The sequence below is a fragment of the Neltuma alba genome, unplaced genomic scaffold, assembly GCF_004799145.2.
Source record: "Neltuma alba isolate B1F8T4 unplaced genomic scaffold, ASM479914v2 tig00004394_pilon, whole genome shotgun sequence".
NCBI lineage: Eukaryota > Viridiplantae > Streptophyta > Magnoliopsida > Fabales > Fabaceae > Neltuma > Neltuma alba.
Window position 1 is genome coordinate 1 of NW_021633687.1, and position 15,448 is coordinate 15,448.

Genomic DNA, 15,448 nt, shown 5'->3' on the forward strand with positions numbered 1-15,448 from the left:
AACCAGGAACCAATAGTTATAAACATGATAATGTGGAACAAATTTGCAAGATAAAATTTTAAATTTTATATTAAAAATTTACGTATTAACCTGATCAATTGCAGCAACTCATCAGCAACATAGCCTCCAAAAAGCCTATACAGTGCCTTGTACACAGCAATCCTGAACACAAACATGTCAGGTGTCTGATGCAACAGATACTATAGTTATAAGTTGAAAAAAGAACAATTAGAAGTTATTCTTCTTCACACCTTGCACGGGGAGCCATTCCACTTGCTTTCCCGAATTCATACCCATTCATCCTCACAGGAATTCCATTATTTCCAGCTGCAATAGCAGCTGTATGACTGCCAGACGTAGATTCAAGGAGTACAGAACAAATATTAAAAGCTATAAATTAGACGATATGGCCTTAAGCAAAAGTGTGAATACTAAAGCATCGAGTAATTTGGATGCATACATAAAAAAAAACCACTGACCACATAATTTCCCCAGTTCAGACTAAATGAACGGCAGAAGGCCATTAGGAATAAAATCAAGTCAAGTGAGACTTTCCTTTCATATCAATTAAGGGAATAGTTATAAATATAATATAACCCAAAAAGAAGTCCTGAATGCTTCCAAGTAAATAGGCAAATAAAGAATGAAGCAGGGCCCAACCTTCCATGTCCATCCCCATCTAAGGGAGAAGCAAAGTCAATAGACGGATTAAATGCCCCAGCAGCTATCGCAGCTTGAGCAAAATGTTGTGCTCCAATAATCTTCCCATTGCAGAAGTCCTTCTTTGTATCTGGATCAATTTCACATTTTCCTCGGTATCTTGGAACTGGTCCATATGGTTCGGTGTTGCGACTGGCAAAGCTTGGATGGTGTGGATAGATTCCAGAGTCTACAAATCCAATCACAATATCTTCTCCGGCCCTGTCAAAGCCACCTCCTGTTGGCCATACCTCTGTTGGAAGCCCCAAAAATTGTGGCGTATGTATTGTAAGTCTCTTCACTTTCCAGTCTCTCTCTACAGATTTCACTCCAGGAGCACGTCTAAGGGTTTCTGCCTACTAATAGAGGATAGCGCAATGAGATTAGATTGAAAAAATGCGTGTAAACAACTCATACTTAAAATGTAAAAAATGGAATAGTAAAAGAATATTACAAGAGTTCACCTGTTCAGGGGAAATATGAACAGCAAACCCATTTATAAGATGACTATAACTGTAAAGTTTCTTGTAGGTTCCCCGTTCAAACAGCATCCCAAGAAGCATATCATGTTTACTCTCAAGGTGATGAGCATAAAGTTACCAATTCACTGGAGGAAGTTGAAAATATTATAAAATGTGAGCAAGCACACTTGTTATAATATCCATTTCTTTGTTTATAAGTGCATAAGAGGAGCATATAACAGCCAAAAGACAATTTATTTTAAGGGGAAAAATTGTACAAACAGCAGGGGAGTGGGATGGTACTAATAACATCATGTTCACTCAAGAAAAAAGTAATCAAGCATTAGCTATAGACCAGTCGATGGAAATAGAAGAAATATGAATATACCTGATCTTTGTACTGATTAGAACAGCTTTGACTCAGAAATAATTGATAATATTTCGTTGCGATAATAATTATAGCATTTCCTTCTTTGTACCCGGAAAAAGCAAGTAAAAAATCTTACACAAATAACTAACGAAACAAGAGATTATGAAAACATATTGATGACTTTTCCTCACCAGTGAAAATTACTAGACTCAAAAGGATAGACATCTCACAGATCAAGAAACACATCAGAAAAAAAACACAGCACAATATATATTGCCTCCAAGTTCGCCATATGTAATCACAAAGAAAAGGCCAAAGCAGACAAGCAATGAATGCCAGTTGGTCCATAAATTCGTTACCAAGAGTAGAGTTTTCCAACCTTTCAAGAATGATGGAAAAGATGCAGTACCTCTATTTCTAAAAATTTCAAAACCCAAAAAGAAAGATTGCAAATACCTTGTGGTGTCAATCTTCTCATCAGATTCCACAGCAATGGCTTCAAACCCATCAAGACCTCCGGTGTAACTTATGACAGGTTCACCTTCAATAGTTACTACATAAATCTCGGCCTTTGCAGCAGCCAAAAGAGATGATAAATTATAAGGACGCACTGGAAGTCTGACAACCCCATGTTCACTAGCATCAATTGCAATGGATCATAAGATCTGTTTCACCATGCAAACAATTTCTGTCGGTTACATAAGACGCCAATTCAATTGCTAAATTGAAAAGGCAATTGTCAATGGAAGTCAGAAATAAATAACTAAAACTAAAATTGAACATAAACGTGCATGCTGTACCCTGAGATTAAAAAGGGCGGGAAGTAACAGCCTTTTTTCCTTCTTTTTTCCCCCCCGAACTTTCGGTATGAAACTATGAAGCTTTTTCCCCAAAAAAAGAACATTATTTGTTTTCATAATTTCATCTAAACCCAAGAAGTCACAGGGGCACAGAAAATAACGCCAAAAGTCGATATTTTCCATTTTAGGAACTAAATACATTTTAAAATAAAGAAATATAAATATTAATATTATTAAGTTCAAGTAAACCAGCTTGGAAAACTCTACCGATTGAGCAGAACCGCAAGAAACAAGCACCACAAATAAAAAAGATTTCCGAGAGGAAGAAAGCACAGTAAACGTATGCAAGGCAATGGGAAAAATATATATATATATATATATATATATAGAGTTTTGGAGTGAAAACAGTCAGGGAATGTGTCTCTCACGAGTAAAACAGAAGCATCAGACCGAGAAGCCAAAACAGCAGAAAACATATAATGATCTTAGTCGTTCATTACACAACGAGAAAGCGAACAGAAGAATTAAACTTACATTTCTAAAGTTGAAGCAATTACTCAAACGAAACCAGCTATTTTCAGAATTCAACGCAAGTCACGAAATGTACCAGTGTCACTTGGATCCGGATGGCTCCAACTCGCATACAGTCCAAACCAAAAACAGCACGCAAAGCTGCGAATAAAGCCAACATTCATCGGAACCCAAAAGAAAGAAGACAAAGAAGGCTCTTCAGAGAAAAGAAAGAAAAGCGACCAGTAAGTAAGTAAAGCAGAAGATCGTACTGAAAGAAAGGGGGGGGGGAAGGCAAATCAAATGCCACCACACTCACAGTCACCAGAAGTTAAAAACACACCGAATCAGGGACTCTGGCACCAGAAGATGAAATGACAAAATCGCAGAATCACCGGTGACGATCACAGGTAGGATCAAGCAAAGAGAGTGCCGTACCGCATTCACATTGCCATGATCGGAGATCCAACGGTCACCATTAAATGCCAGAGAGATCAAAGTACGAGATCCTAGTGAGGGAACAGTGCTAGAGTAAGGAGTGAGAGTGTTAGGGTTTTCCTTGAAGGTAGTAGCAGCAGAGAGAGATTGAGAGAGACAAGAAGGCGAAGAAGGAGGAGGAAGCCATAGATTTAAGGAATTAATTAATTGATATTTTTTATAAATAAATCATATCAATTTTTTTTGGGACTGTGTTAACTAATCAAACTGTGGAATCAGCATCACTCTAATTACCATATTTCTTTAAAATTTTTAGAAAAATTCTGACTTTTTCGGTTCTGATTTGCCTTCTCAGATGAGGAAAACATATTGTTATTCTTTTTCTCTTCATAAGTGAAAAGAGGGAGGGGACATTGGCGCGCAAGTTTTCGGGCGGTTGAGATGAAAAGACGATATTGCCCTTGCAGTTTGATCTGTGGGGCCGGGTTCTCTGTAGACTGTAGTCACGTTTACGCGTATCCGAAATCAAAGGAAAAGGAATCTAATTATTGAAGTTGGATCGCTAGGTCGGGTGGGGCAACCGGATAATTATTCCCTTTTATTTCCTACATTAATTAATCTATCCAACGCTATATTTTTTGTTTGGGCCTGTAATCTAAGGTCAGGCTCACGCATAATTCTGCTCATAAAATATTCTCATATATATGACATCATAACATTCATTATTTTATGATACCTAAACCCTAAGTGGATTCTGTCAAGCTAAAATAATATTCCTCTTATTTTAAATAGAAGACTTATTTTATAGTACTACAGAATAGGTTTTATATTTAAGACTGAAGGAATACTAGCTCTAGGTTTTAATATAAAAATTTATTTGACTTTTAATTTAATTCTAAATATAAAATCCCAATTCACTTTATCTTTTTATTTATCTTTTTTTTTTTCAAAATAGTCTTTATAGTAGTTGTACATTAAAAGTCTCATCAAATAGTAGTTTTAGCTAATACACGTGATTTAGTAAGAGTATTTTAGAACATACAACACTTATTTATTATAATAACTGATTAACTAATTTTTTAATATTTTCAAATTAATCAACTAGGCCTAGTATATGTTAGATTTAATGACATTTTTGCCCTATTTGGTAACATTCATGTGTACTATTTCACCTAAAAAAAACTTTGTGGTATCATATGGGCATGAGAGAATAATTTATAAATAGATTTGCACATTGACTCAATAAATAATTATCCTTTCAGTTTTAAACGCAAGGCTCATTTTATAATATAAATTACACCACAAAATAAGTCTTACATTTAGAATCGAAGGAGCATTTTATTTTATTTGAATAATATTCTTGCTGCTAATTTATCCTTCAAAGGTTACTATTGTTAATTTAGTTCAAATTGAATTATGGTTATGGTTAAATTGATCTATGTATGCCTTTATTTTAATCACATCAGTTAATGATAAATTCTTTTAAAGCAGATGGAAATAGATTTTTTTACCAACCTGGTAAATAAGAAATAAAGTGATTCATATATATATATATATATATAAGTCTTAATCTCCCTAATATTAGGCTAATTATTGATAGGATGCTCAATTAAAAATATCTTTCATGATGGAAGCACCGTTACATGGTTTTGATGAGATTAGATTTTGTGGGCTAAGATGTTGAGCAATGAAGTTTGCAATGATTGTGCCTCTAAGATCATAATTATTTCGAGAAAACAATTATCCATAATTCATTCCTAGTTTTGTGTATGTGCTTGGGTGTCCTTATACAATCACCCCTGCACATATTATATATCTATTTTTCTGGTCTTATTTATAAAACAAGAAAAAAAAGGGAAAAAGACAGAAAAATGCACTCTTAATTTCAGAAGTCCAAAAAGGTCCGCTGAATTCAACAATTCCAGTTTGGTACCATGAGACCAAATTGGGATTATTATGTGAAAGGAAAAGACCAAATTGCCCTTCATTTTAAATATTACTTTTAAAATATCACAGCCCCTAGTGGCCGGCCGGCCACCGGACCTCCGGCGACGGCGGTCACCGGAGCTCCGGCGACCAGCCGACAATTGGTCACCGGAGCTCCGTCAGTCGGAATTTTTTTTTTTGAAATTTTCACAACTTCAATATAACGGTTAACAACTTTTGTAATGCGATTAACAACTTCAATATAGCAATTAACAACAGCTTTTCTGGAAAATTCAACAAAGTCCGGCGACCGGAAACAATTTTTTTGAAAATTTTTACAACTTCAATATAACCGTTAACAACTTTTGTAACGCCATTAACAACTTCAATATAGCAATTAACAACAGGTTTTCTGAGAATTCAATAAACTCCGGCGACCGGAAACAATTTTTTTGAAAATTTTTACAACTTCAATATAACGGTCAACAACCTTTTATAATGCTATTAACAACTTTAATATAGCAATTAACAACAGCTTTTCTGGAAAATTCAACAAACTCCGGCGACCGGAAACAATTTTTTTGAAAATTTTTTACAACTTCAATATAACGGTTAACAACTTTTGTAACCCTATTAACAACTTCAGTATAGCAGTTAACAACAGGTTTTTTGAGTTATATAATTTTTCAAAAAAAATTGTTGTTAACTGCTATACTGAGTTGTTAATAGGGTTACAAAAGTTGTTAACCGCTATATTGAAGTTGTAAAAATTTTCAAAAAAATTATTTCCGGTCGCCGGAGTTTGTTGAATTTCCCAGAAAACTTGTTGTTAATTACTATATTGAAGTTGTTAATAGCATTATAAAAGTTGTTAACCGTTATATTGGAGTTGTAAAAATTTTCAACTTTAGTATAACGTTAACAGTTACGTTTTTTTGAAAATTTGTACAACTCCAATATAACGGTTAACAACTTTGATATAGCAGTTAACAACAAGTTTTTAAATTCAAAAAGTGGCATTTTTATAATTTCAGTAATGTCTTTAACAAACTCAAAAACCTGTTGTTAACCGCTATACTGAAGTTGTTAACCGCTATATTGAAGTTGTAAAAATTTTCAAAAAAATTATTTCCGGTCGCCGGAGTTTGTTGAATTTCCCAGAAAACTTGTTGTTAATTGCTATATTGAAGTTGTTAATAGCATTATAAAAGTTGTTAACCGTTATATTGAAGTTGTAAAATTTTTAACTTCAGTATAATGTTAACAATTACGTTTTTTTGAAAATTTTTACAACTCCAATATAACGATTAACAACTTTGATATAGCAGTTAACAACAATTTTTTAAATTCAAAAATTGGCATTTTTATAACTTCAGTAATGTCTTTAACAAACTCAAAAACCTGTTGTTAACCGCTATACTGAAGTTGTTAATAGGGTTATAGAAGTTGTTAACCGCTATATTGAAGTTGTAAAAATTTTCAAAAACATTATTTCCGGTCGCCGGAGTTTGTTGAATTTTCCAGAAAAGCTGTTGTTAATTGCTATATTGAAGTTGTTAATAGCATTATAAAAGTTGTTAACCGTTATATTGAAGTTGTAAAAATTTTCAAAAAAATTGTTTCCGGTCGCCGGAGTTTATTGAATTTCTCAAAAAACCTGTTGTTAATTGCTATATTGAAGTTGTTAATGGCGTTACAAAAGTTGTTAACGGTTATATTAAAGTTGTAAAAATTTTCAAAAAAATTGTTTCCGGTCGCCGGACTTTGTTGAATTTTCCAGAAAAGCTGTTGTTAATTGATATATTGAAGTTGTTAATCGCATTACAAAAGTTGTTAACCGTTATATTGAAGTTGTGAAAATTTCAAAAAAAAAAATTCCGACCGACGGAGCTCCGGTGACCAATTGTCGGCTGGTCGCCGAGCTCCGGTGACCGCCGTCGCCGGAGGTCCGGTGGCCGGCCGGCCAGTAGGGGCTGTGATATTTTAAAAGTAATATTTAAAATGAAGGGCAATTTGGTCTTTTCCTTTCAAATAATAATCCCAATTTGGTCTCATGGTACCAAACTGGGATTTGTTGAATTCAGCGGACCTTTTTGGGCTTCTGAAATTAAGAGTGTATTTTTCTGTCTTTTTCCCAAGAAAAAATGTTTTTTTTTATCATAGTCATAACTTATATCATTAAATTTTTTGCTTGAATAAATTATTTTGTCCGCTGATTATTATAGTGTAGATAGTTTTTTGTTTTTAAAAGTATATATATCAAACAGGGATCAAATTAAAAAATTGTTGTATTTTAAAAAAAAGTCAATGTAGCTTTTAAAGTTTTTGTTGGTCTGTATGAAACATATTAAATAATAAGATTTGAGGAGTATAGATCAAGAAGGATTACGTAGAAATGCATGTTTCATTTGTAAGCGTAGAGGATTAAATTCTCCTAAAATCAAGTAACATCTCGCTTATCGCCCCTTTTTCTATTCCAAAATATCCTTGAGTGGTCTTGCCAACAAACATTTGGTGTGCACAGTGAAACTGGGAGTGCCTAGCTGGCTGATTGTTGAGAAAGTAGGAGCAAAGACTAAAAGGGTGTTTGGATGCCTTTAAAATCACTTTTCAGAAGTATTTTTCCGCAAATCGAAACAATCTCCTCCACATATTTGTTTCGTATACCGTAAAAGCATTTCTGAAATCATGATTTTGATATTATCTAAACACCTTTTAAAAATGGGAGGGGAGAATATAAATGAGCAAATAGAAGTTGAGGCACATCAGGGCGGAAGAGAATAAATAGAGGAAGTACTGTCGAAGAGTACGATATACACCACTCTTAGTAATATACTCCCCTGCTCTTATTTACACGGTGGAGAAAAAAAAACATTTTTTAGATATGTTTATAAGATATTGAGAGAAATTTTTTATATAGATATATAATTTTACTTTTCATTTATTATTGTGTTATTTTTGTTTACATGAGATATAATGTATATTAAATAGGGATAAAGTTAAAAAATTATTGAATTTTAAATAAGAGTTAATAAAGTTTAAAGTTTTCTTTGATGTTTGTAAAACATGTTAGAGATGACTTATAACAAGGACTAGTCTTTTTGCATTGTAAATAATGTATTAAATTAACCAAAAAATTTTAATTTTATTTGTATTAAAGTTTTTTCTTTCTATATATTTTTACAGATCATTCTCATATCTCTCCTTTCCTTCTCTCTCTTTTTTGTAAGAGATAAAGTTAGAAAATAAGCATGAAATATACCATAAATTATTTATATTTAGGACTAAAACTTTCCTTACAAATGACTTATATTTAAAATAAAAGTGACAGTGGTAGGTGTGTGTATATATATTTGATGATTTCTAAATCAGTTCAAGCCTTTCTAGAATAGCAACATTATTTCACTAACCATCAATCCTAATTAACCTGAGTATTTCTTTAAATGTTTAAATTGGAATTACGTTGTCAATATGAAAATCTAGCATTAGATAATATCTATGATGACGTTTTTTGAGTGATAATAAAGCCTGTATTGATCAGAATTTTACTTTTCGTGAGCTACAAGCAATATACTTACTCTATTTCTTAATATAAGAGTTTTTTTAACTTTTAATTTGATGTTAAATATAAGATCTCAGTCCAATCTGTCTTTTATATTTATCTTTCTTTTAAAATAGTTATTATAGTAGTTGCATATATTAAAAGTTTCATCAAATGACACTTGATTAGCAAAAAAACTAATTTAACTAATTTTCTGAATCTATTAAAATTAATTAACTAGTTCTTATATTAAATATTAGAGATGGTAATTTTATCAACAGTAAAGACTATTCTCTTCAAATTAAAGTATTGAAGGCAAAGGTTTTCGAACTTTGACGGTTGACCTTTCACTTTAAGCTTTTTATTGTTTATAATATAATATTACCCCATGTCCTTAATATAAAAACTATTTTGTCTCTGATATTTATTTATTTATTTTAAAATAGTCTTTGTAATAGTTACATATGTTCAAAATTGAATCAAATAGTAGTCATAGCTAATATATATGATTAGTAAGAGTATTTTAATTAAGAAAGACAATACCAATTTATTTCAAATAACTAACTTAACAAGCTTTATTAATCTATTCAAATTAATTTACTAATTGTTATATTAAGAATCAGAGGTAGTACTTGATTTTGATTTAACAAAAACAAAACAAGATCGATGCATACACAAAAGTATGAAATTCAAACTTTTAAAATCCCAATCTTTTTTTTTTGTAACTCATATGCTTGAGTCTTTTTGAAACTTGAAATTAATCTCTATCCAGGAATACTAAGATTAAAACCTTCTCAATAAATACGTTTTTTAAGTTTTGAACTTACGTTCTCCTTTTTATAGGAGAAACACTGCTTACTGTCTTAACCAATAACTTGTTGATAAATTCCAATGAATTATTTAAGCAACAATAACCCAACAACTTTATTCTACAAAACAATATTATTGATTTGAATCTCGGCGTCAATATAAAATAAATTAACGTAGTTAATATATGGATAATATATAAGTATTTTCACAGATACTTTTATAAGACTGATTTCAGTAAACAGAGAGGTGAGATTATTGTTGTTCACAGTATAATTAATTCAAGGAAGGCGTTCACGTTCTCAACTTAATGCCCTGTATGATAAGGAAAGAGACATGACTTCTACAGTTTCATCATGTTGGCCAAAACAAAGTGTTTCATTGTCAATCAAATCACTATCAACTATAATTCAACCGGTAAGTTGCATATCATAATATTGCTTTTATTTGTATGGTCGTTTTAATTAGTTAATGCTGGACCATATTTTTTGGTATTTCTTTGGGGAAAATATTTTTCTGCTCATTGAAATTAAATAAAGGGATCAACACTCTTGTTTTTTAAGTTCTTACTTCCTTGCTATTTTTATCACCAAATAATTACTACCTCCTGTTCTTATTGCCAAACTCGTCAATTAACTTTTTCAATTTAACGTTATAATATTTTTATCTTATAAAATCGTGTCGACTTGCTCTTAAACTCATATAAGTTACAAACTTAGTTAAACTTACAAGTTTACTTATCAAGTTTACCGTTTTTACATTTCTTACAAAACTATATCAACTCACTCTTAAATCAGTGCTAATTTTTTGGATTTGATTATGATTAGTGACTTATATAAAAACTTAAAAATTTTATAGAAATTTTTTGTTGAGTATCTATGAATACTAATAGATTTAATTTCAATTATTTAGATTTGTAATATATTTAAATAAATTATTATCATTTTTATATTTTAATTATTTAATCATATACTTTTAGTAGCTATTTATTGATAAAAGTAAATTTTTACGAGTTTATAATTCGAGCTCATCATCCGAGTTTACTTGGACTCACAAGTTTGACAACATTGCCTCTAGCCTATAATATAATAGCTATATAAGTAATTTATAAAAATTAGCTATATGAGTTACTTGTAATAAATAAATATTGTCTTACTTAAAATACATGTGTTAATCATATGTGTCAAAATTATTTTTTAATGAAAACTATTTAACATATGTAATCAATATGAAAATTACTTACAACAAAAATAGATAAATATTGGACATGAAATGAATTAAAATTTTATATTTAAAAATAAATTGAGTCCTCAATTAGTTCATATAAACAGAAGAAATAATAATATTTCTCTGGTTCTTAATATAAGACTCATTTAACTAATTTGATTCAATTATGAAAGTTAAGTAAGTTAGTTAATTATAAAAAATGTGACATGTTTTTCCTAAAATACCATAATCATCTTTCTTAATATTTCCTCTTTCTCTTCTACTTAATTATAGTTGAGAGAGTATCCATAAAGGTAATTTAAAGAAAATTAATGAATCTTATATTTAAGACCAAAACTAACTCAATAATTAGGTCATATATTAAAGAGCAGATGAGTAATAATTTTGGACACTGAAATGGAGTTCTTGCTTGTGTGATGTTTGGTTGTGGAGTTCACATGTTAGGGCCCCATCATGCTTGTCCTTAAGCTTATGCAAACGTGTCACATGTGATGAAAGATCCCTTAACTTACTCTAGATAGGTGGAATTCTTAATCAATAGTTCAATGCAGATGGCCCCAGTATCAAAATAAAATATATAATATATAGATATATAGTCGATTAACTCCTTTAATATGATATCCATTTAATTAATTTAGATAGATTAAAAAATTAGATAAATTAATTAATTATAATAAATATGACATGATATTTTTAAAGTATCCCTATATAACATCATATTATATATCAGTTTATAGGTTAAGTAAATTAATTTTAAAAAAATTATAAATAAGAGAGATAAAATAAATTTGTAGTTTTGTATTATTAAAACCAATTCTAACCCTCAACTATTTGGAACTAGAGAGAGTAGCATATATTTCACCCAATAAAAAAAAATATATTTTCCCATTTGTGATGACTTTTTATATATAGCACCATATGATTAATAAGTCAATTTGTAAATCTATATAGAATATAAAGATTCTATATTTAGAGTATTCTTGAGTCATTTTAAGTTTGAAATTAATCTCTATCGAGCATTAAAGTTAAAACCTCTCAATAAGTACATTTTTTGAGATTTGAACATGTATTCTCCTTCTTACGATAGTGAGACTACTTACTATTTTAACTAATAGCTTATTGGTTGTTGTACTTTATAAGAAAAGCAATATGATTCATATTTTCTCAACTTCATGCAACGTAACACAAAAGATTCGCAATAATTTGAATTTTAAACTATAGCATCATTTTATTTGATAAAGAAATTTTTTCCAAGTATGCAACTATACATATGCCCTCCTTAAAATATTGTGTTGCCTTGTGGCAGACTGGCAGGTTAAATATATTAATTAATACCCACCAAATTGACTCAATCCGCACAGTCTAAGATTCCATATACTAAATGTCAAACTCATATTAATTAATTAAAACATATTCACCTGTGATCAAATATAATATTATATAGCCATGTCTTTAATCAAAGGCCCTTTTGTAATTTATTGATCCTCATTCTCACAATGAAACCACACCAATTGACTTTATTCCTTGGAGGTGAGAAAGAAAAGTGTCTTAGAAAAAGTTCTTTTCAACTTTCTAAATTGCCAGCTGATAAAGTAAATCGAAAGAGAATTATTATGGTCTACTACAATTCAAAGTCCCATGATTATGGAATTTGAGTGCAAAGACCTGGAAGGCTGTAATGGGCATTATTGTAATTGAAACCTTGGGTGATTTTATTTTTGTGAGAATGGCGTTAATTATGTCTTTAATAAGGGAATTATTAATATTTTAGTCTCTACTTAAAAGAAATTATTTATATAATACATTATGGTTATCAATTCCACAAGGTTTCTGTTCCAAGGAATCAAAGTATCACTACTTTTTTTAATAAGGGATACAATGCCACTCTCCTTCTTTTTTCACACAAGTCATTCATAAAAATGTTTGTTGGTTTCTTTAGAAATTAGAATACTCAATTTAACAATTTACATTAAAGACGTTTTTCTTATAAAAAATTTCTTAATACGTACGGCTAATAGGGAGAGTTTAAAGTGTACAAAAAAATGAGAGTTTAAAAATTTATAAATTTAAAAGACAGAATAAACTAAAATCTTATATTTAAGTTCAAAACAAACCTTTTTACTAGCTTTTAATTTTATGATTAAGAAGAAGTAACAAGATCACAATAAGCACCTATAATTATAATGACCACCTTAGAACAATAAAGATCCACATGATAAAATATAAAAGTTATAATGAATTTTATTATTCACAAGTGGTTGGTAATTTGACCTATTGTTCAAAGAATAAAATTTAGGTTAACTTACTTATATTTATTAGATTCAGTTTTTTCAATCAAATATTAGCACATGAATTATTTTAATAATAAAAATTTACATGACTAAATAAATTTTAAAATTATGTTAGACCATTATTAATAATGAAAAACATGTATGACAAAATTTGATTAGAAAATTAAACATAATAAATATGACTAAATGAACTTAACCAACCAGCTTCATTTTCTATTTTGTTTTTTTATCCACGCGTGTGAAGATTTGTTGAAAATGACACTCACTTCCACTTATTTTTCAGTTATAAATTAAGTGGAGACAAAATTAGTTGTCAATGTGATAAAAGATAGTATACTTTTTGGTGCCAATTAAGGGCACACAATCACTCCTAACCAATTCACTTTTTCGCCCTTTTTAATCACTTTTCTTAGAGTTTACTTATTAAAAAAAATATTTAACAGCCTAAATATCCTAAGTCGTACATTATAATATCTTAAAAACTATAATTATTTTCAATAACCAAATTTTTTTACTCAACTTTATAGAAATTAATTACTAGACCTTATAAAAACTATAATCAAATTTTTTTTTAAAAGGAAGAGTTTTTAAATAATTTTGACGGTAATTTTTTCACACTTAATCATTGTAGCTACAAATATATTGAACTTAGGTGTAAGTTTTGTTTTTTTTCAGGAGATACTAATAATCTTAAGCACGCTTTAATCTAAAAAAATAAAAAATCTTGTTCTTCAAATATAATTTCCCCTTGTCTATAGGATATAATGACCTGTGTAAACATACAAAAAAATTTGCCTTGAATAAAATGAAAATGGATAATCTCATGTAACCACAAAAAATTGATAATTTCAAGTTAACACACACACTCTAATGACCTTTCTTTAATTATATATAGTTCTGAAAGGTCCGAGAAAATTTGCACAGAAAAAAAACAATTCAGGATATCAAATTAAAATTTTTGTGTTAAAATATTTTAAAATTATTTTTTTTTATAAATTTCTTTTTTTGGTATTTCATGTTAGGCTTCGATGGCTGAAGAGTGGGGTGGGCTCTGAATTTCACTATTAAGACTGAGAAAATCACGGGGAAAGTGGGGGGAAAAAAGGAACTTTATATATTTTATATATATAAGGGTTAATTATTATAATTATTATTTCAATTCCCTTCATTCTTCACATTCTCAAAACATTTGAGTACCAATCAAATCATAATCGAAATTAACATTTGAATAAGGACAAAAAAAAATCAAATGATATTTTTAATCAAAATTTTCCTGTATAGAGAGCATTTAGATAGTGAATGACAAATGACAATTAGATTCAGCAGTGTGAACCAATGTCCATCCATCAAAGTTTTAAATTAGACATTGGAAAATTTGTTGCCAACGTTGCTGTATGTAAGATTCTGTCACATAACATGTTTTCATGCCCTCACAACGAATAGTGTATTTCTCCGACAATTATATATAGGGCTTGTTTGAAATAATAATTAAATCCTTGAAAACCAGTTTTTTACGATACACGAGATAAGTATGTAAAAAAAATCATTTTGGCTTATATAAACGTGTTTATGATAAATAGCCAGAATGTCAACACTATTGCAATGAAACGTACGTTGCCCTACGATGATATAACAGTTTGCGGTTTAGATCTGGTCTGCATGGGATTGGCATTCAAACGATAAAAAGTCAGTTATGACAAAAAAAAGTACCTCAATGAAGAAAAGAATTATGTTTGACATCGCTTGACGTAATTTTACTTTTTGCCCAAAGTCATTTTAAAATTAAGGCAATATTTTGAAACTGGCTTTTTAACATATTATCTAAGCAACTCCTACATCATGCGCTCTTAGGTGATGTTAATATTAAGTTGAACGAACTTACGTTGTACTTTTAGACGTTAACCTAAGCACTCCTATTGAATTGAATCTCTTCCTCTTTAGGATTAAGTTCATTGGAAGAGACAGTAATGGTGTTGCTGATGTATTAGGAAAGAGGGGAATTTCTTCCTCCGAAATGTTCGATGCGTGCCCTGCGGAACTAGGGGACCTTGTGCTGAAAGAATGTCTGGGATCTAATCTCCTTCCTATTTAGTTTTTCTCTTTGGGCTTGGCGCTCTTTTGTAGGAAAAAAAAGGTGAGAGTGTTTTTTTTTGATAAAAAAAGGTTTAGGTGAGTTGGATTCTGGGGACTCACTGGAACTATAAAGCGTTTACAGAGGTACTTACAGATCGCCCACTAACAAGGTCCTCACATCTGCAGCGGGATTCAAACTTACGATCTTGTGAGTTATAAACCGACTCCTTACTAACTGGATCAACTCTTGTTGGTAGAGTGTGGTTTTCAATGCCAGATCTCCAAACGTTGTTGTTTTCAATCTT

The 15,448-nt window shown here is 30.3% G+C and overlaps 1 protein-coding gene and 1 long non-coding RNA gene across 2 annotated transcripts; both read right to left on the reverse strand.

Moving 5' to 3' along the window:
- Nucleotides 1–90: 90 nt before the first annotated feature.
- LOC114744573 (subtilisin-like protease SBT2.5) lies at nucleotides 91–1,285 on the reverse strand (the record flags this gene model as incomplete). The annotated part of the gene is made up of 4 exons (XM_028932745.1): nucleotides 1,164–1,285; nucleotides 661–1,055; nucleotides 252–347; nucleotides 91–162 (listed from the first exon to the last, which is right to left on the reverse strand). Coding segments are annotated over exons 1-4 (662 nt in total), but the record flags the coding sequence as incomplete, so codon positions are not given.
- An 839-nt stretch (nucleotides 1,286–2,124) lies between these two features.
- Nucleotides 2,125–3,328, reverse strand: LOC114744577 (uncharacterized). Its single transcript, XR_003740114.1, has 3 exons — nucleotides 3,184–3,328; nucleotides 2,865–3,002; nucleotides 2,125–2,195 (listed from the first exon to the last, which is right to left on the reverse strand). It is a non-coding gene; the product is annotated as an uncharacterized LOC114744577 (long non-coding RNA).
- Between the last annotated feature and the right edge of the window lie 12,120 nt (nucleotides 3,329–15,448).